This window comes from Amborella trichopoda, chromosome 3 (genome assembly GCF_054954075.1).
Source record: "Amborella trichopoda isolate Santa Cruz 75 chromosome 3, AtrichopodaSantaCruz75HAP2 v2.0, whole genome shotgun sequence".
NCBI classification, from domain to species: domain Eukaryota; kingdom Viridiplantae; phylum Streptophyta; class Magnoliopsida; order Amborellales; family Amborellaceae; genus Amborella; species Amborella trichopoda.
In genome coordinates, this window is record NC_142338.1 from 8,514,105 (window position 1) to 8,530,686 (window position 16,582).

General features: G+C 33.9%; 1 protein-coding gene and 1 long non-coding RNA gene across 3 annotated transcripts; one reads left to right on the plus strand and one right to left on the minus strand.

Annotated features, from left to right (window-relative positions):
- The first annotated feature begins 2,340 nt into the window (after positions 1-2,340).
- Positions 2,341-3,493, plus strand: LOC18428911 (Cupredoxin superfamily protein). Its single transcript, XM_011623114.3, has 2 exons — positions 2,341-2,670; positions 2,789-3,493. The coding sequence occupies exons 1-2, from the start codon at positions 2,484-2,486 to the stop codon at positions 3,166-3,168; spliced, it is 567 nt and encodes a 188-aa protein (XP_011621416.1). The 5' UTR covers positions 2,341-2,483; the 3' UTR covers positions 3,169-3,493.
- A 4,016-nt stretch (positions 3,494-7,509) lies between these two features.
- On the minus strand, positions 7,510-15,603 carry LOC110006800 (uncharacterized). Of its 2 annotated transcripts, none has more exons than XR_016052965.1 (3): positions 15,420-15,603; positions 8,084-9,863; positions 7,510-7,872 (listed from the first exon to the last, which is right to left on the minus strand). It is a non-coding gene; the product is annotated as an uncharacterized LOC110006800 (long non-coding RNA). The 2 variants fall into 2 exon arrangements; XR_002280078.2 differs by having other exon boundaries at positions 15,404-15,602.
- Positions 15,604-16,582: the final 979 nt, after the last annotated feature.

Consider the following 16,582-nt stretch of genomic DNA (forward strand, 5'->3'; position numbering starts at 1 on the left):
TCACAAAGTTTGAAAAAATTTATTCTGAAGTTTGACCTTGGTCAATAAAATAAATGCAGTCACTCAATTTTACATTCAATGGTCAAGATTTATTGTGACCACCTTGTAGCAAAGGTAAATAGTCTCATTATATATTTTCCCAGCCTGGTTGACACTAGGGCTATGCCCACGAAATCGGCCTGAGGGCTAGGCCACCACGGCCCATTTTTCTTTATGTCTTTTTTTCTTTGTTTCTATTTCCCGGCTTAGCCTAGGTCAGAGCCTATTTTGCCTAGTCTGAGCCTCCAGACCAGCCTTGCCCTTTGGGGGTTAGGGCTAGGCAAGGAAAAGAGGCTGGCCGGTTGCCAGCATACTCTCATCTTTAAACAAATGAAGTATTGTCCATTTGCATATTCAAGTCGCCTTTTACCTTTACTTTGAGGTATCGAAAGCAATGTTATTAAATTCGCTACGCTTCAGTTGAAGCCTTCAGATTTTAAGCATAAACCGAAGCAAAGAGAAGCATGGTGTTGTCCCTTTAGTCAGATTCATGGTGCTTTGGGATGCTTCAATCTGCTTCGGCCGAAGCTTCGAATTGCTTCGGCTGAAGCTTCGAGTTGCTTCGGCCGAAGCTTCGAGTTGCTTCGGCCGAAGCTTCGAGTTGCTTCAGTCTGAAAATAAATACCTATATAATTCGACCAAAGCACCGAATTGCTTTATTTTTCTTACAAAATCAAAGAACACTCCGAAGCAAATATGAAAACATTGTTTGAAAGCATTCAATGAGCATTGGTTGAAGAGCAAGCAACTATACCTATTTTGTGAAAAATCGGAGAAAAAAAAAACCATACCTATTTTGTGTGTATCATTTGTTTTCAAAAGGGATTGTAGAGTTATTCAAAACTATCCACCTAAGAATCATTGGAGGATTATTTTCAGCCAATGATATGAATTTTGGGTTCTTCAAGACTTAGATCTGACATTGGATGAATTCTATTTAATTTTAAAGTTATTTTTTTAAGGTAAATGGAGAGTGCATTTGATTTTTTAATTTTTTGAGTTGGTCGTTGGGCTGAAGGAAATGCTCCCGCAGGAGCACGGTATTTGTGACCTTTTTATAGGTTTTTAATTTGGAGAGTGAGAACACGAGTGCATGTGACGTTTGCCGTAGAGAATTCTATGGATAATAAACAACTATTTTTACTATTATAAGCTAAATGTCGGGAACGTTTCAATGCCTACATATGACATGGAAAGTTCTATGTCTTTCTTATTTATCTGAGGATGAAGTTTCTATGAGGCCTAGGATATGTGAAAACCAAATGAAGCCTCACCTTAAATCATCTGTAAAGCACTTTCGGCCACAAAAATCTCCGTGATGACTCTAAAATCAATTTCCAACATTGACAATAAAGTTTGAAACTCAAAAAAATCGTATAGATCCTATAGATCTTTGAACACTTATTTTTAAGGCAAAATAAACGGTCTAGATAATTTTATTAAAATATATATTATTTCTTAGAATTTAAAATCCTAATTTTTTTTCACAACCATAATGTTCAAGTTGATGTAAAGGTTTTCAATACTTGAATTATAATTTTCGATGAATCATTAGGTGAGGGTTTACTTATTTTGATAGGGCTGCACCCCTATCAAACAATTTTGATTTATCTAAAATTCCCTTTCAAAGTATGTTCGATGTGCTCGCGTGAATGATTTCAATACTTTATGCTTTTCAACATCTACAAGTCAGTTGTGCGTCTATAAGACGCAATATAATCGCAATCCTTGGACGGTTTTTTTTTTTTGGTGTCAATACATAAGACGGTTCAGATCGAGGTTTAAAAAATAGGCAAATCGGATAAGAACCAGGCGGTTTGGATCGGGAATCGGTCGTGCCAATTCAATTCTGTCTAAATATTAGGAATAGGCTGGTACGGTAAGAGAACCACATGTGTTTTTTGATTTTTTTCAATTTTTTGTTTTAAAAAAAAATTATTTGCCAATCCACTCACCCAAATTACCAACCCGATCCTATGATCCAAATTGGTTTTCTGGATGGGTGATCTGGATTATCGAACCATGTTTTTATATTGCGGTTCAGATGGTGTCATGTGTGTTCTTCAATTTTGAATAAATCTTAGGAATCAAGCTTGACATCTCAAGTTGAATTCCTACCGCTAAACAACCTAAAACAAAAAAAAATTCAGATTAATCTTTCATAAAAACAGATTAAATTTCGGATATTTAAGGTGGGGAGCCTGGGACTTGAACATCGGCCAATTCATTGAAAATACTGTATTCCATCAGGGCAAAATGGTCCAATAAAATTAGGGGTGTTAAAGAGATTACGATAAAGAATGGGGCAACACTCCTCGTTTCACTCGAACTCACTCATCACGGTGGTGTGTATAATTGCAAGAACTGTGCAAAAACTTTGAGCTTTTTCTTTCACTTTCCCTTCTCCCTTGTTTTCTCTTACTTCATTTTTTGTGCAGTCTGCAATGGCGACGGCTTGTTCTTCTCACATGGCAAGTGCAATTGTCTTTGTTTTGGTGGTATTTTGTTGTGTTAAGAGTGGTGTTTCAGAAGAGATTCATACAGTGGGGGATAATAGTGGATGGACAGTAGGCACTGTAAATTATACTTCATGGGCCGCTTCCTTGATTTTCCATGTTGGGGATATCCTTTGTAAGTTTCTCTCTCTCTCTCTCACACACACACACACACACATTTTGGAGAAACCCCATTACTTCATCCAGCTATCTCTAACTCTTGGCCTTTCCTCCACTGTTGATGCTTTTACCAGTATTCAAATACAACAATCAGTTCCACAACGTGCTTAAGGTCACCAAATCCGCCTACCATTCCTGCAACGCCACCGAGCCCCTCGCCACTTACACGACAGGCAACGACTCTGTTGTCATCAACAAAAGGGGCCACCTTTTCTTCATCTGTGGCTTCCCTGGTCATTGTCAAGGTGGCCAGAAGGTTGATATCCGAGTCCCGAAGGCTGAATCGATTGCACCGTCTTCCTCGCCTTCTTCAACTCCTTCTCCTGCTTCTTCTTCTTCTCAAACCGAATCGCCTGCTACTCCGGCTCCGAATAAGGTGGATTTGGGGAGGAAGCCTATGACTTTTATGGCTTTCTGGGCTCTGGTTTTCATGGAGGTGGCACTGGTTCTTTGATCTGAGATTTTGGGGTTTTCTTAAATGGTTTTTTTTCCCATGTTTTGGGGTCTTTTGGTGATTGAGATGTGCCTGAGATATCAGAATTTGGGTTAACTTTGTGGAGTTTTTGGTTAGATTTTGGGGTTTTATGATAGGGTGTGGGTTCTTTAAATTGTCTTTGAATTTGGGTTCGGTAAATTGTCTTTCAATTTGGGTTCTTTCCCTAAGTACTCAGAAATCGGAGTTTTCTGGTTCCTTAGTAGGTGGTTAGGGTTCATTGTTCATGAATTGGAGGAATGCAAGACCAAGGAGAATAACATAAACCCCTCAAGTTGATAGTTAATTGGTTGGTAGTTGCTTTTATCCTTTTAAGAATATACATTTCCTGTGTTGGATATTTACTTTTTCTTTGTTACATTACCATTGATTTAGATTTGGAAAGTATTTTTATGGGGAAAAAGTTTATATGAGGATGCAACCTTATAATGTAGAACTACGGATGCACCTCAAAAATCCATGGAAAAAGCTAGTTTTAATGTTGAAAAACCCTTTCATTGATCGTATCCAACGCCGAGATGTATGATCATGGAAAATAAAAAGATTTTAAGTCTCAGAAATAGTGCATATTGCAACGTATTATCTACACCGTTCATTTTAAAGATTTTCATATATGTTTCTAAACCTACTTGATTTTAACCCGTTTTTAAATTTAAAATTTTATAATTAGATATAAAATAGATTTTGAGATAATCCGTAAAACATTTTACATCAAAATTATATACCGTGATAAAATTTTGAAGGTTTACTTTACCTCTACAGCTAAGGATGCATCCGTGTACCAACTGCATTTTTTTTTATTGATTTAGATTTGAAAGGCATTTTGATTGGGCTGCTGCCTTATCAAAGCAAGGAAAGCCTCACTTTTTAACTCATTAAAAAATACAATTTAAGCATTGAAAAACCTTGACATAAATAATCTCCGCCTGAACAATATTGTCGGAAAATAATAATAATAATAATAATAATAATAATAAAATAAATAAATAAAATAGACATTATAACAAATTAAAATGAGTGTTCATGGATTCGCAAGAACGAATCTATGCTTTACTTTTCTACAATTCACAAGTAACTTCCCAACAGTCGATATCAACCAAGGACAGTTTGTGTGTGCGCGCTTCCCTCGAAATCATTTCTTTTGTTGCGATCGGACGGCTTAGGAGGTCTAGTTTGGCCTTCTATTAATGAGAGAGACGGACGGATGTCTTAGTGGACTTCCAGTGTGATTTGAGCGTTATAAATGTTCGTGGGTGCGATCTGACCGTTTGCCCAAAAAGGCGGTGCCATCGGACCCATCCCACAAGGTCCAAGGTTGATTGGCCGGATTAGGCCAAGTCCGGGTCAAAGTGTAACATGTCATATATGAAGATTATTTCTTTTCTATGTGGATGGAGGTAGTTGGTGTTGTGTTTCATACCAAATTTAAAATTTTCAATAGGTAATGATGTATTTTAGTATGTTGGAATTTACATTTAATGGTTAAGAGTAATTGTGATTGTTTTATACTGAAATAAGCGAAAATATGAAAAAAATTATTTATTTTTTATACAAGGATGTTACAATTACATTTGTCAATCAGATTTTTAATTGAGTAGTGTAACACAAGACTCAAAATTTTTTTTAAAAAATCTCGAACTGCGGTACAATGAAAGTCGTCTAATTTGATATCTAATCAATATTGTTAAATTCGCTTTGGAGTCTTCTTTTGTTTCATGATAAAAATGAAGAAATTCGGTGTTTCGGTTGATTCAGAAAAAAACTTTGGATAATATAAATAAATTAGATTTATATATATATAAATCATTTATATAGTTTTTTTGGGCTGGTCGGAGCAGATCCGAAGCAAAGCAGTCCAAATTTGATTGAAGTAGCATGAAGCGGTCCGAATTTGACCGAAACAGTAGCACCAGGCTTCATTTCTCTTTGTTTTATGTCTTAAATCCAAAGGCTTTGGCCGTATGGAAGCAAGTTTGATAACATTGCATCTAATAACTAGTAGCAATTATGACCTCTTTATAATAAAAGGAAAAAGTTTATATAGAGTCGAGGCTCTAAACAATCAAATTAGAGCCCGCCTAAAAAATTTTACTAGAAGAGGCTGTTGTGATGCTCAAATATCATCAAATTGATCAACTTGACATCAAGATGCATGGACAAGAGGAAAAAATTGATTTTAAGTTTTGGAAATAGTCCATCTTGTAATACATTTTTGGATCATCAAATTTCAATATTTTCAAGTTTTCATATATCTGCTCGATCAATACTATTTTTTAAGCTTTTAATTTTATAATTAAAAATGAAAATATATTTTAAGTCTATCACAAAAATTTCCAATATTAAAACCACATTTCCCAACACTATTTGAAGGTGTGTTTTACTTTGATTGTTTAGAGCCTCGGCTCTATACAAACTGCACCCATAATAAAGATAACTACACCCATAATAAAAATAAATGGTTTCATAGTATACAATGAGAATGACATTGTAGTGTGCAGTCCCTAAAATAAAATGCGTATAGGAAAAATATCAATATCTTGTATATCTAATGGACAAAAAATAGTTTTATATTTTTTTTCTTTTTTATTTGAATAAAAAATTTATCCAAATTTTGGGGTATATGTTTGTTTTTATAAATAGACCTAAATAAAAATGATTAAAAAATATTTTAAATGAAAATAACTAAAATACCCTTAAATTTGTTTTTATCAATATTTTTATTTAAAATGTATTTATTATTTTTATTCAAATCTGATTATAAAGACAATGTCAAAATATAAATAGATTAATATCATTTTAAATAAAAAATTTAAATAAAAAATTAAATTGATTTTTGACCCTTGGATGAGGCTAGTTCAATCTGAACCATTTAAAGGAGTTTGTGCATCTTTTTAAGCGTCCTTGACAAGGTGTCTAAAAGAGAAAGGGTGCGGTCCGACCCACCCAACAAGATCCAAGGTTGATCGTACCGTATTAGGTCTAGTTGGGTCAAAATATAAACTGTTATATATAAAACAAAGGGTGCGGCATTCAAATAGTGTTGAGAAATATGGTTTCAATACTGAAAATTTTTGTAATAGCTTTAAAATATACTTTCATCTTTAATTATAAAATGTAAAGCCTAAAAAATAGTGTAGATCAAGCAGATCTATGAAAACTTGAAAATCTTGAAAATCGACAGTTAAAAAATGTGTTATAAGATGCATTATTTCTGAAACTTAAAATCCATTTTTTTCTTATGTCCATGTATGTTGATGTCGAGATTATCAATTTGATGATATTTGGGCATCAAAACAACATCTTCTAGTGAAAATTTTGAGGTAGGCTCTAATTTGATTGTTTAGAGCCTAGGATCTATATAAACTTTTCCCTAAAACAAAAAATATATAATATATTTAAGAATAGGTAGGAATAATAAAAACCGATGTAAATTTTCAAAAAAATATGACAATGAGGTTTGTAAAACGTATAGGTGCATTTCTAAATTTTAGAGGGAGATGTAATTCCATGTAGGAAATGAAAACTGGATTAAAAATCCATATTCAACTTTAATTATGAAATTTAAAATTTAAAAAATGTTGTAAATCAAACAAATCTATAAATGCTTGAAAATCTTGAAAATAGACGGTGAGGTAACTTATTACAAGATATACTATTTTAAGACTTGAATTTTTTATTTTTCTTTATATCTATACATTTTGATGCAGATAAAAAACGGGTTGATTGAAAATCTAATATTATTTTTATACTTTTAGTTTTTAGAGATATAGGTAGACTTTTATTTTTTTATCATTTATTTAGGGTTAATTGTTAGAAATATATTTAATGTAGGTTTTTGGTTTAGTAGATAAGGTAAGTCTTTTTGGATTGACTCCGTTTATTATTTTTTTTTGCAATTTTTTTTTTAAGATATTTATTTAGGGTTTATTGTTAGAAATATATTTAATGTAGGTTTTTGGTTTAGTAGATGAGGTAAGTCTTTTTGGATTGAGTCCGTTTATTTTTTTTTTTGCAATTTTTTTTTTAAGATAATAATATTCCGTTTTATTTAAAAAAGAGAAGTCTTTCTTTTTGTCTGTTCTTCTTTTTGTTTATGAGTTTTTTTGAGAAGGTATGACATGTCTCATAATAAAAGAGTCCGTGGGTTCTTGGTTCTTTTGGATAGGAGGTAAAAGGTTATAGGAAGAGAAGCTTATCTTTTGTATTTGAAGAAGTACGTTTTTTAGATAATAAAGAGCGTTACTTACCTATTAGAAGATAATACATCATAAGGGAGGGGAATACATCATAAAGTGATAGAGGTTGCCGGCAAAACAGGGAGAATGTAAATTTAATGAAACAAGTCAGTTGAAAAGCGGGAGATAGTCATAATCTAACGGTTGGTAAAATAGATAATTCAATAGAAAATGTTTTAATAGGGCTGCAGCTAAGTCTGCCTTCTGAATGGGCCTAGGCCCATCCCATTCGATTTTGGGTTGGGCTGGGCCGGGCTTTAATGCTGTATTTTCGGGGCCCGGCCGGCCTTCTAGGCACAAGTTTTTGGGCTGGGTCTTGTCGAGTTGGTCCATAGTTATTTTAGGCTTTATCGACCCTCGGTCCGGTCGGCTCCAATCCCCGCCCGATGGCAGCTCCAATCCCCGCCCGATGGCAGCCTTTGTTGTAGCCCTGTCAAAATTGAAAGAAAGACCTATGTGATCTTTTATAGGTGATCTTTATTATAATAAGATAAATTTCAAAATAAAATCAACATAACAATAAAACCAAACAATAAAACCAACATCTTAACAACTTGATGTCATTGAAACAACTATGCATTATGCTTGAGAATAAAAGATAAAATTGCAAAAACAAAAAAAAGAAGAGTGGAGGAGATTACTTCAACCGAGTTTATTACACCCCACATCGAGTCACCACCATCTGATGTCGCGAGATGTCTAGCTTCAATCTCGAACCAGGAACGCAAATTTATACCAATGGAACGTGAACTCCTTTGATCACAAACTTAAATCCTAACCAACCTACTTTGAGATAGATGAATTCTCTTTTTACTAAACCCTTAGGTTCTTTCACCATATGAGAGAGAGGTCATACATGAGAGAGATTAAACATGAGAGTGTGGTGTGTGCCGAATTAGTTACAAGAGATAAGGTGTAGAGATTTTTGGGCAGAGACAATCCCTTTTTATAGGCTTGGATAAGATTAAGGTTTTTAGGGTTTTCCTGAGCTTGCCTCTTATTGTGAGAATGAAAATAGACCGTCGATCAAGGGTGACTTGTGGGGTGAGAGATCTTAGCCATCCATTCTATAGATAGGCCATCAACATTATGGAAGGTGGATGAACCATTATCCCCCTTTCGTAAACTATTTTCCATCAATATATTCAAATAAAATAAATATCATGCAGTCTATAAAATTGCACGATCCATGTCACATATTCCATAAAGATATGTCAAATAATATCAAGTAGATAAATACTACCAAATATAAATAAGATAAGATCCTTATCAATTCAAATTGACCATATCTTTTTAAAACAAACAAGTTAATAAAGCCATGATCAATATATCCCTTCAAAGATTTGACCACATGCCACGAATCAAACTCACCGTATCTTAAAAGCAAACAAGAGAATCCAAAGAGGGTGGGGCACATATGCCACATGGTGGGCCTATGTGCACTATGGGCCCCCATGGATTATTATAAAAAAAATATTATTTTTAAATTTGAATAAAACAATTTAAAATATATATTTGAATTTTTATATCTTTGTAAGAACAATGACTATATTTTTATAAGTCTAAAAGTCACAAATAAAATATTGAGAGATTCATAAAAATTCAAATAATAAAACTAAAAATATTTCAATAATAAAATGAACATAATTAAATTAATATGATGGGAAAATGATCTATATGGTTTTAGGAATCCAATCTGTAATAACGAGATACTCCACCTTCAACTTTGGACTACAGGCCACACTAGTTTTATCGAACCGACCCAGTGTTTCCCATGACCCACAGTCTAAGCAGGGGTTTATTAGCAGGTCACCAAAGTTAGGTCGATGAATCAAAAGGTTGTAATCCCAATCTGTGGATTACAGGTCCTCCCTTAGAGACAAGCCAAGGACCTAATGCGACCACAACTTTATGGCGCATAGGGGTATCTCTCGCACATGCATACGCTTCACCCAAAGGTGGATATCTAGCTTTTCCAAATGATCTATCAATATGCATGCCGTGTGATAGAACATGGATAAGGTTTTGGCCCTCGTCTCAGTAGGTCACCATCACACACAAGGGTCACACAGTCCCTCGGCTCACTCATCCGGGCATGTTATCTGACGTCATCAAGAGCTAACCCATAAACCCTCACCGGTTTGTTCTTCATGCCCAGGTAACATGGGTTTTTCCCAACCGACTGGCCTAGATCGGTATTAGCAAACCATCGTTTGTTTAGTATGGTCCACGAGGGACCACACTCCCACGGAGTTTATGTTCCACTATATCATTTCATTTTACAAGCATTCATAAGGCCTTTAAAAGCCACATAAACCCACGAGAGACTACACTCCCACTGGTCCATAGTTGTTTCGGCTTTACCGACCCTCGGGCCGGGTCGGCTCCAAGCCCCGTCCGATGGTAGCCTTTGTTGTAGCCCTGTCAAAACAAGTGAAGCCTCATCTTCAAACTCATTATAAATAGTATATATTGTAACACATTATATAGATCATCTATTTCACCCTAAAAATAAGCGTTCAAGGATTCATAAAATTTGTACAATTTTTTTTGATAAATAAAGAGGTTGTCGAGTTGGGGTGAGAGAGGCTCGAACTCAAAATTTGTACAATTTTTTAAGCTTCAAATTTCATAATTGGTACTGAAAATTGATTTTAAAGCCATCATTGAAGATTTCCGATGCGCAAAATATTTTCCGGACGAGGATTCGAGGTGAGGCCCTACTTTGTTTCTATAAAGCCTACGTTTTAAAGAAACTGCATCCCAATTTAGTTACACAAATCATATAATGGTTGATGGAAATTTATAACATCACCCAAGAGATTGTTGGACCATTCTACACCACTCCAAATGTGTCCTCTGATGACCTATGGATTACCATGCACCATACTCGTTTGAGCTATTACGTAGTTAATCTCTTCTCTTGGCATTTATACAAGCTTCTGTTCTGACGTTCGTTGTTCTTTTAAATTCCATTAGTATTAGCATGTCTTGAGCTGTTAGCTATGGGCTAATTGGTATCCCTTTGGATCATTTATGTAATATCAATCCTTTATTATTGTCAAAAAAAAGAAACAATCTTTGGTGTAGTGGTATCATACTTTTATCCCTATTTTTAGTACTAATCTTTTTTTTTTTATCTGATAGTTAATTACTAATCATTTCGTTTTTTTGGGGTAGGTTTCCTCCTATCAATTAGGGGTGGCAATGGATCCAGGACCCAACAGGTAGATCTGACCTCGGGTATGGGTATAGGTCCAAATTTTGGGCCCGAAAGGTTATGTTTGCATCCAAAACCTGGACCCAAATACTATTTGGGTCCAGGTTGAGCCAGACTCGACTTGAATAATATGGGTATTCATAAATGTTCTCAATACATTTGTTACTTAGGAATTTCCAGAAATTACATAAAATAGTAAGGAGAGTAGGTATATGTGGGTATTTATAAATGTTGTGCAATAATATGGATATATGATGGTAAAAAAAAAGAAAAAAAAGAAGAAACTCACACTCCTAGAGTAGCAATAGACTCGAAGAAGGTTGGGGAAACTGTCTAGCACCTCTTTTTGCATTGTTTCTTTACCTGAGATATTTGGCGGTGGGTTTTAGGTAAGTTGGGCATTAATGTGGTGTTTCCCAAGGGCTATGGGGAATTACTGCTTCAAATGGACACTCCAGGGTTACCTAAATGTGGACGTACAATTTGGGTTATTTTCCGAGCAGGTATTTTGTGGGAAGTTTGGAGGGAGAGAAACAACAAAACTTTTGAAGGTAAAAGTTGAAGTTTGAAAAAGACAAAACAGACAAAGCAGGCTATTTTTTTGGGAGTATGGAGTTGGTTCTCAGTTTCAGATGAAGGGAGGGGTATTTTAAAGATTGACATTTGGATGAATCTAAAAAACATGGCCTTAAATAAATCATAGAAATTGAGACCAAAGGGAAGAGGGTGCCCACCTCTAAAAGGTCGTTTGAAGCTTAATTTGAATGGTAGTTCTCTTGGAAATCCAAGGCCTGCAAGATTTGGAGAGGTTCTAAAGACGCGAGTGGAGTGATTCTTCTTTTTTATGCAAGTCCTTATGGATTGCAACTTCGAATAAGCGAAATTCCGGAGTATATTACAAAGCATGAGATGTATCAAAGATAATTTTCAAGTGGTGGCTTTTGTGAAGGGGACTAGAACAGTATAAATTGGTGCAACAAAGTGGAAACCTCCCTAGAAATTTTATTCTATCTGGGCGGAGATAGTTAATTTATGCCATGATCTTACTTACCCATGTATACCAAGAATCGAATGACATTGCAAACGGTAATAAATGTTAACTAACATTATGGGCCTATTTGATAACTGGAAAGTAAAAGTCCCCTGAAAATTAGAAGTTCATATTTGTTGGGAAGAAAATAAGTTATTTAAGGAAGTTCTGAGTGTATATGTTTGATAACTTGCTGGAATGTTAAAGATGTTCTAGGTACCTGTGTTTCACAATAAAGTCATGTTGATTTAAATATTATACATATATATATATATATATAGGAAAACACACAATGCAAATCCTATAAGTGAAAATGAACAGTGATTTCGCCCACCCCCATCACTGTCCAAAGTTCATCATGCGGTCATGATTGTCCGATAGTGTTTTATTTTTTATTTTTTTCTACAAATTAGAATGACCTGAAATTTAGAGAGTGTATTTATCAAAAATAGGGGAATATTAGAAAACTATAAAAAGAATATTTTACATGAAAAATGACCAAAATACCACCAAAAACTTTCAGGCGTATTTTGGTCAATTTAATTTTTACGGATAATTTTTTTTATATTTTTATTAGATGCGCCTCAGTAGCATCTACATACCTTCCAAATTTCAGGTCATTAACATTTGTAGAAAAAAACGAAAAAATAAAGCACTCTTAGATAATCGTGACCGGACGATGAAATTTAGACGGTGATGAGGATAGGCAAAATCACTATTCATTTTCGCCTATATATATATATATATATATATATACTGATCGTGCTTCTAATAATACTGTGCTTCCCACAAAGTGGAGAGTGATCGTATATATCAATATATTAACAACGTCACTTTCGCTGTGAGGGATATCTTGATTGTGTTCATTCTTAACTACCCATTGTTTTGTTGCATTAATAATTTGATTTTTAGTGAGATCATTCATGTGGAAATCCCACCAACCTCTAAGCCATCCAGTAAATCCACAGACTATAGCTTTTGCTAAATCTTGGTCATGACTACCAGCTACTTTACAGGTTGTAGCATACATAGTCAAGTGTTTCATATTATTTAAAATCTAATGATCAGACATTCTATCTATGTTCCAATTTACAATAGTCCTTCCTAAATAAGATACTGTATGAGATATTAGGTCTTTTTCAAATTGGATATCAACTGGAGTAGGTCTATGATGATACATTCTTTGGAGAGAAGTAGGTCTCCATTTTTTCCCATAATCAATTCTATTTATTTCTAATTCTTGAGAGGCTTGCTTAATCTTGAAGCATCATTGCTCTTGACTCAACTATTCTAATTCCTGAAGATTTACTTGGTACAGGCGAAGGTACAGATGAAGGTACTTCTTGAATTTTTCCTTTACCTTTGTCTGTTATTTTTAACTGTGATAGTTTATTAACTAATTGTTGTATAAGTTCTATATTTTCTTCAGTAATATTTTTTACAGTAAACCTATCTTTGTTTATTTGAGGAGGAGGTTTAAATAATACTGCTTTCTTTTTCTCTTCAATTTTTCTTGGAGTTGTCTGATTAGATTTTCTATTCTAGTGGTTTGTTTTCCCAAGGTTGTTAGATATAAATTTGTATAATTATTTTGTTCTATAATATGTGGTAGTAAGTCTATTTTTTGATCACTTATAGCTATCTTATAAGGGGCAGCTCTAGTCTCATTTAGTATTTTGATGTCTGATTTGTCTTTTGAAGATCCTTTAATATATAGACTTTTTTCAGGAGGATGTATACTTTGAATAATTTCTCCTTCTAATTAATTAAAGGTTTGATATTGTTTTTCAAGAATATTTATCTTATTTATTTCATTATCAAAGTTTGGAATTGATACTCCTTTATTTATAAGAATTTGTTTTAACCACTCAAAGAAACCTATCGTAATTTTTTCTGTTTTCAAAAATTTGCTATACCTTTTATGTATCATAGCTATTAATTTTTGGGGATAGGCCGTTAAATACCAATTTCTGATATTTGCATTTTTATCGGATAAGTAGTCATTTTTTATATATTCTATGTTTACTTTTTTCTCCTTTTGTATGGTTAGTATTTGAAGATCTATATCTTGATAAATATTTTCATCACTAGAAGTACTGGATTCTATCTTTCTATATTCTGGTTTTTGTATATTATTTTGAGTTCTATATAATCCTTGAATTTCAGGTTCTGAAGAGATTACCGAGCCTGATCTTCTAGGAGATATTGTTCTTTTAGGGGGTTTTATTATAATATCATCTTTAATATTAATTTTAGTTTTTATATTATTTTTAAATGGTATTTCTACTTCACCACTTGGGTGTTCTATTATTTGATCTGGGATTTTATTGATAGGAATTTTATTTACATGATTTTCAATTTGTATAATCCAATCTTTTGGGAGTTCAATCTGAGACCAATTTATTGTTTAAGGCACTATTGTATTAGATTTATCTAGATTAGTCTCAAAGAAAGTTGTATGTCCTTTCGTGTCTATTGGGACTACTTTAGGACATAATGTGGTCATAACTTTATAGCAAATTCTATAAATTAAGGCTATATTTTGGGATCCTGGATCCATATCAAATCATTGAGTTTTAAGGTTAATAGTTAATACTTTTAATATGTTTGGGTCACTTAAAGATACTGAATAATTAGGAAAGCAATCAAAATATATTGGACCATTACAAAGGTTAGATTCTATAATACCTAAAAGAGAATCTGAAAACTTATTATGCCTATCGTCTCTCAAACATAACAAAACAGAATTATTAAGACCTAGTCTAGTAAGTGGTTTTATAGCTACTTGTATTAATCCTATATGCAAGTAGTTGTAATTTTTATTCTTGTGAGTTTGTAAAATTTTATTTGATAGTAATTGAAAATTTTCTTGAGTACTATGGACAGATAAACTCTGCTCTACTGTTTTTATTGCATACCCTGTTTTTAATTCAAATTTTCTTTTTTTATACACATCGGTTATTGGGACCTTAGGAATATTCCAATTTTGAACCTATCGTTCTATATTTTCCATAATAACTTCTTCTTTGTTTTTTACTCTTAGTATATTATTAGTTGATGGTAATGACTTATTTGCTAAGTTTTTTATAAAATTTTCCATTTTAGAGTTACGGATAATGGTATAGACAACCTCTTATGGCACTTCTGACCTTAGCGGCTCTTCCTGGCCTTGACGGTCCACTAGCCTGGGCGTCAAGTAGCTTAACTCTCGGGCTAACTCTTAAAATGAGGAATTTTCTCAGATTCTGAACTCCTAAGTTATTACAGTCGCGTTGTAATACACTAATGATCTATAAATATCAACCTAAAATGGCTCTGATACCAAACGACACCAAGATCTTTGACAATTAAAAAACACTATTTTTAAAGTAACATAAGAAAAGGAACACTATAACTTACTAATCTATTTAAGAATTCAATATAGTATAAAAAGGTAATTATAATAATAATAGCAGAGATTAATGATATATCTAATATGATCCACGAAGTTTAAACAATATTTCTAATCTTAAGACTAAATATCAATTTGCATTGCATAATATACAACAGGGCTTAAAACAGGTAAGATACAGCAAAGCAAAAATTCTTATTAACAATACTTACTGTTTACATATACAATAGCTTGCAAACAGTCTCCATTCCTGAGGATGGTAACTCGGAAAGGAACTGAAGTTACACTCATACATAAAGAAGAAAAGTGGAAAGAGTTACCAGATGCAGAGATAACCTTTACAAAGATAATCCACACCAGAGATAAATCTTTACAAATATACACCAGTTTGATAGAACCTTGAGAATATTACATAAGAGGAGAGAGAGAGAGAGCAGAAAAGGATTGCAGAACAAAAGAGGCTTCTGCTAAGCAAGAGGAGCTACTGAATTGCAGAAGACAAGTTGTAGAAGATTGCCCTCTTCGTTGTGCTTCGTTCTCCTTTTATAGGGGACGGACTTCAAATAGATTTAGCTGGATTGAGGTAACAGGCCAAGTGGAAAGTGAAAGAGGCCTTCGGTCGACTACGTAGTGGGACAGCTGGAGGATTGCTGTAGGCAGATGGAAAAGCTGGAAGATTCTCTGGACAGCTGGAGGATTGCTATAGGCAGATGGAAAAGCTAGAAGATTCTTCAGATATGACTTGGCTACCGACATTTTGTCTTCTTGCGTCGGTGGCTACCGACGTTTTGTCTTCTTGCGTAGGTGGAAGTAGCTTTATGTACAGTGGCAGCAGCTTTACGTACAGTGACAACAACGTTATGTACAGTGACGGTGGCTTTATATTGACAGGTGATAAATTCCTTTTGCTTTATATACAGGTACTTTTTTCAACCACTTTCTACATGTTGGGTCTTCGAGTCAGAACGGTGGCTTCTGACTAAACTCATCATTGTCTTTTTCTGTCTGCGATGCTGACTTTTCTTCAGATTCTTCTTCGAAAATATGCAGAAGTTGCCTTTCCAACTCATCTTTGGTGGCTCTAGGATTTAGTTTGCGCATTTTCTTGACATAATCAGAAAACTGATTTAGGGTTTCATTGGGAGAGTCATATTGGGGATTATTTGGGGATAATTCTGATATTCTTTTTAATTTTATAGACTCGGGATCTAGATGTTTATTATAAAAAACATCCCACCACTTCACAAATATTCTTTTGCCTAATTTAAGTATATATTGGAAATTATCATCATTATTCTCTGTGATTCCATACTCCCACTTGTCAATCCAAGGAATCTGGTATATTGACATAAAATATAAATGATAATATATATTTTTATTTTTGCCATTATAATCGGCAAACTTTCCTTGAGATATTTGCAGCTTTTCAGGCAATATCTGTGATCCTGATCCCCATATGAGGAACCAGTATGGAAACCAACTGGGAAATGGTTCAAGGA

Coding starts and splice junctions, on each gene's coding strand:
- LOC18428911 (XM_011623114.3), top strand. CDS start 2,484: ATGGCGACGGCTTGTTCTTCTCACATGGCAAGTGCAATTGTCTTTGTT. Junction 2,671..2,788: donor CCATGTTGGGGATATCCTTT/GTAAGTTTCTCT, acceptor TGCTTTTACCAG/TATTCAAATACAACAATCAG.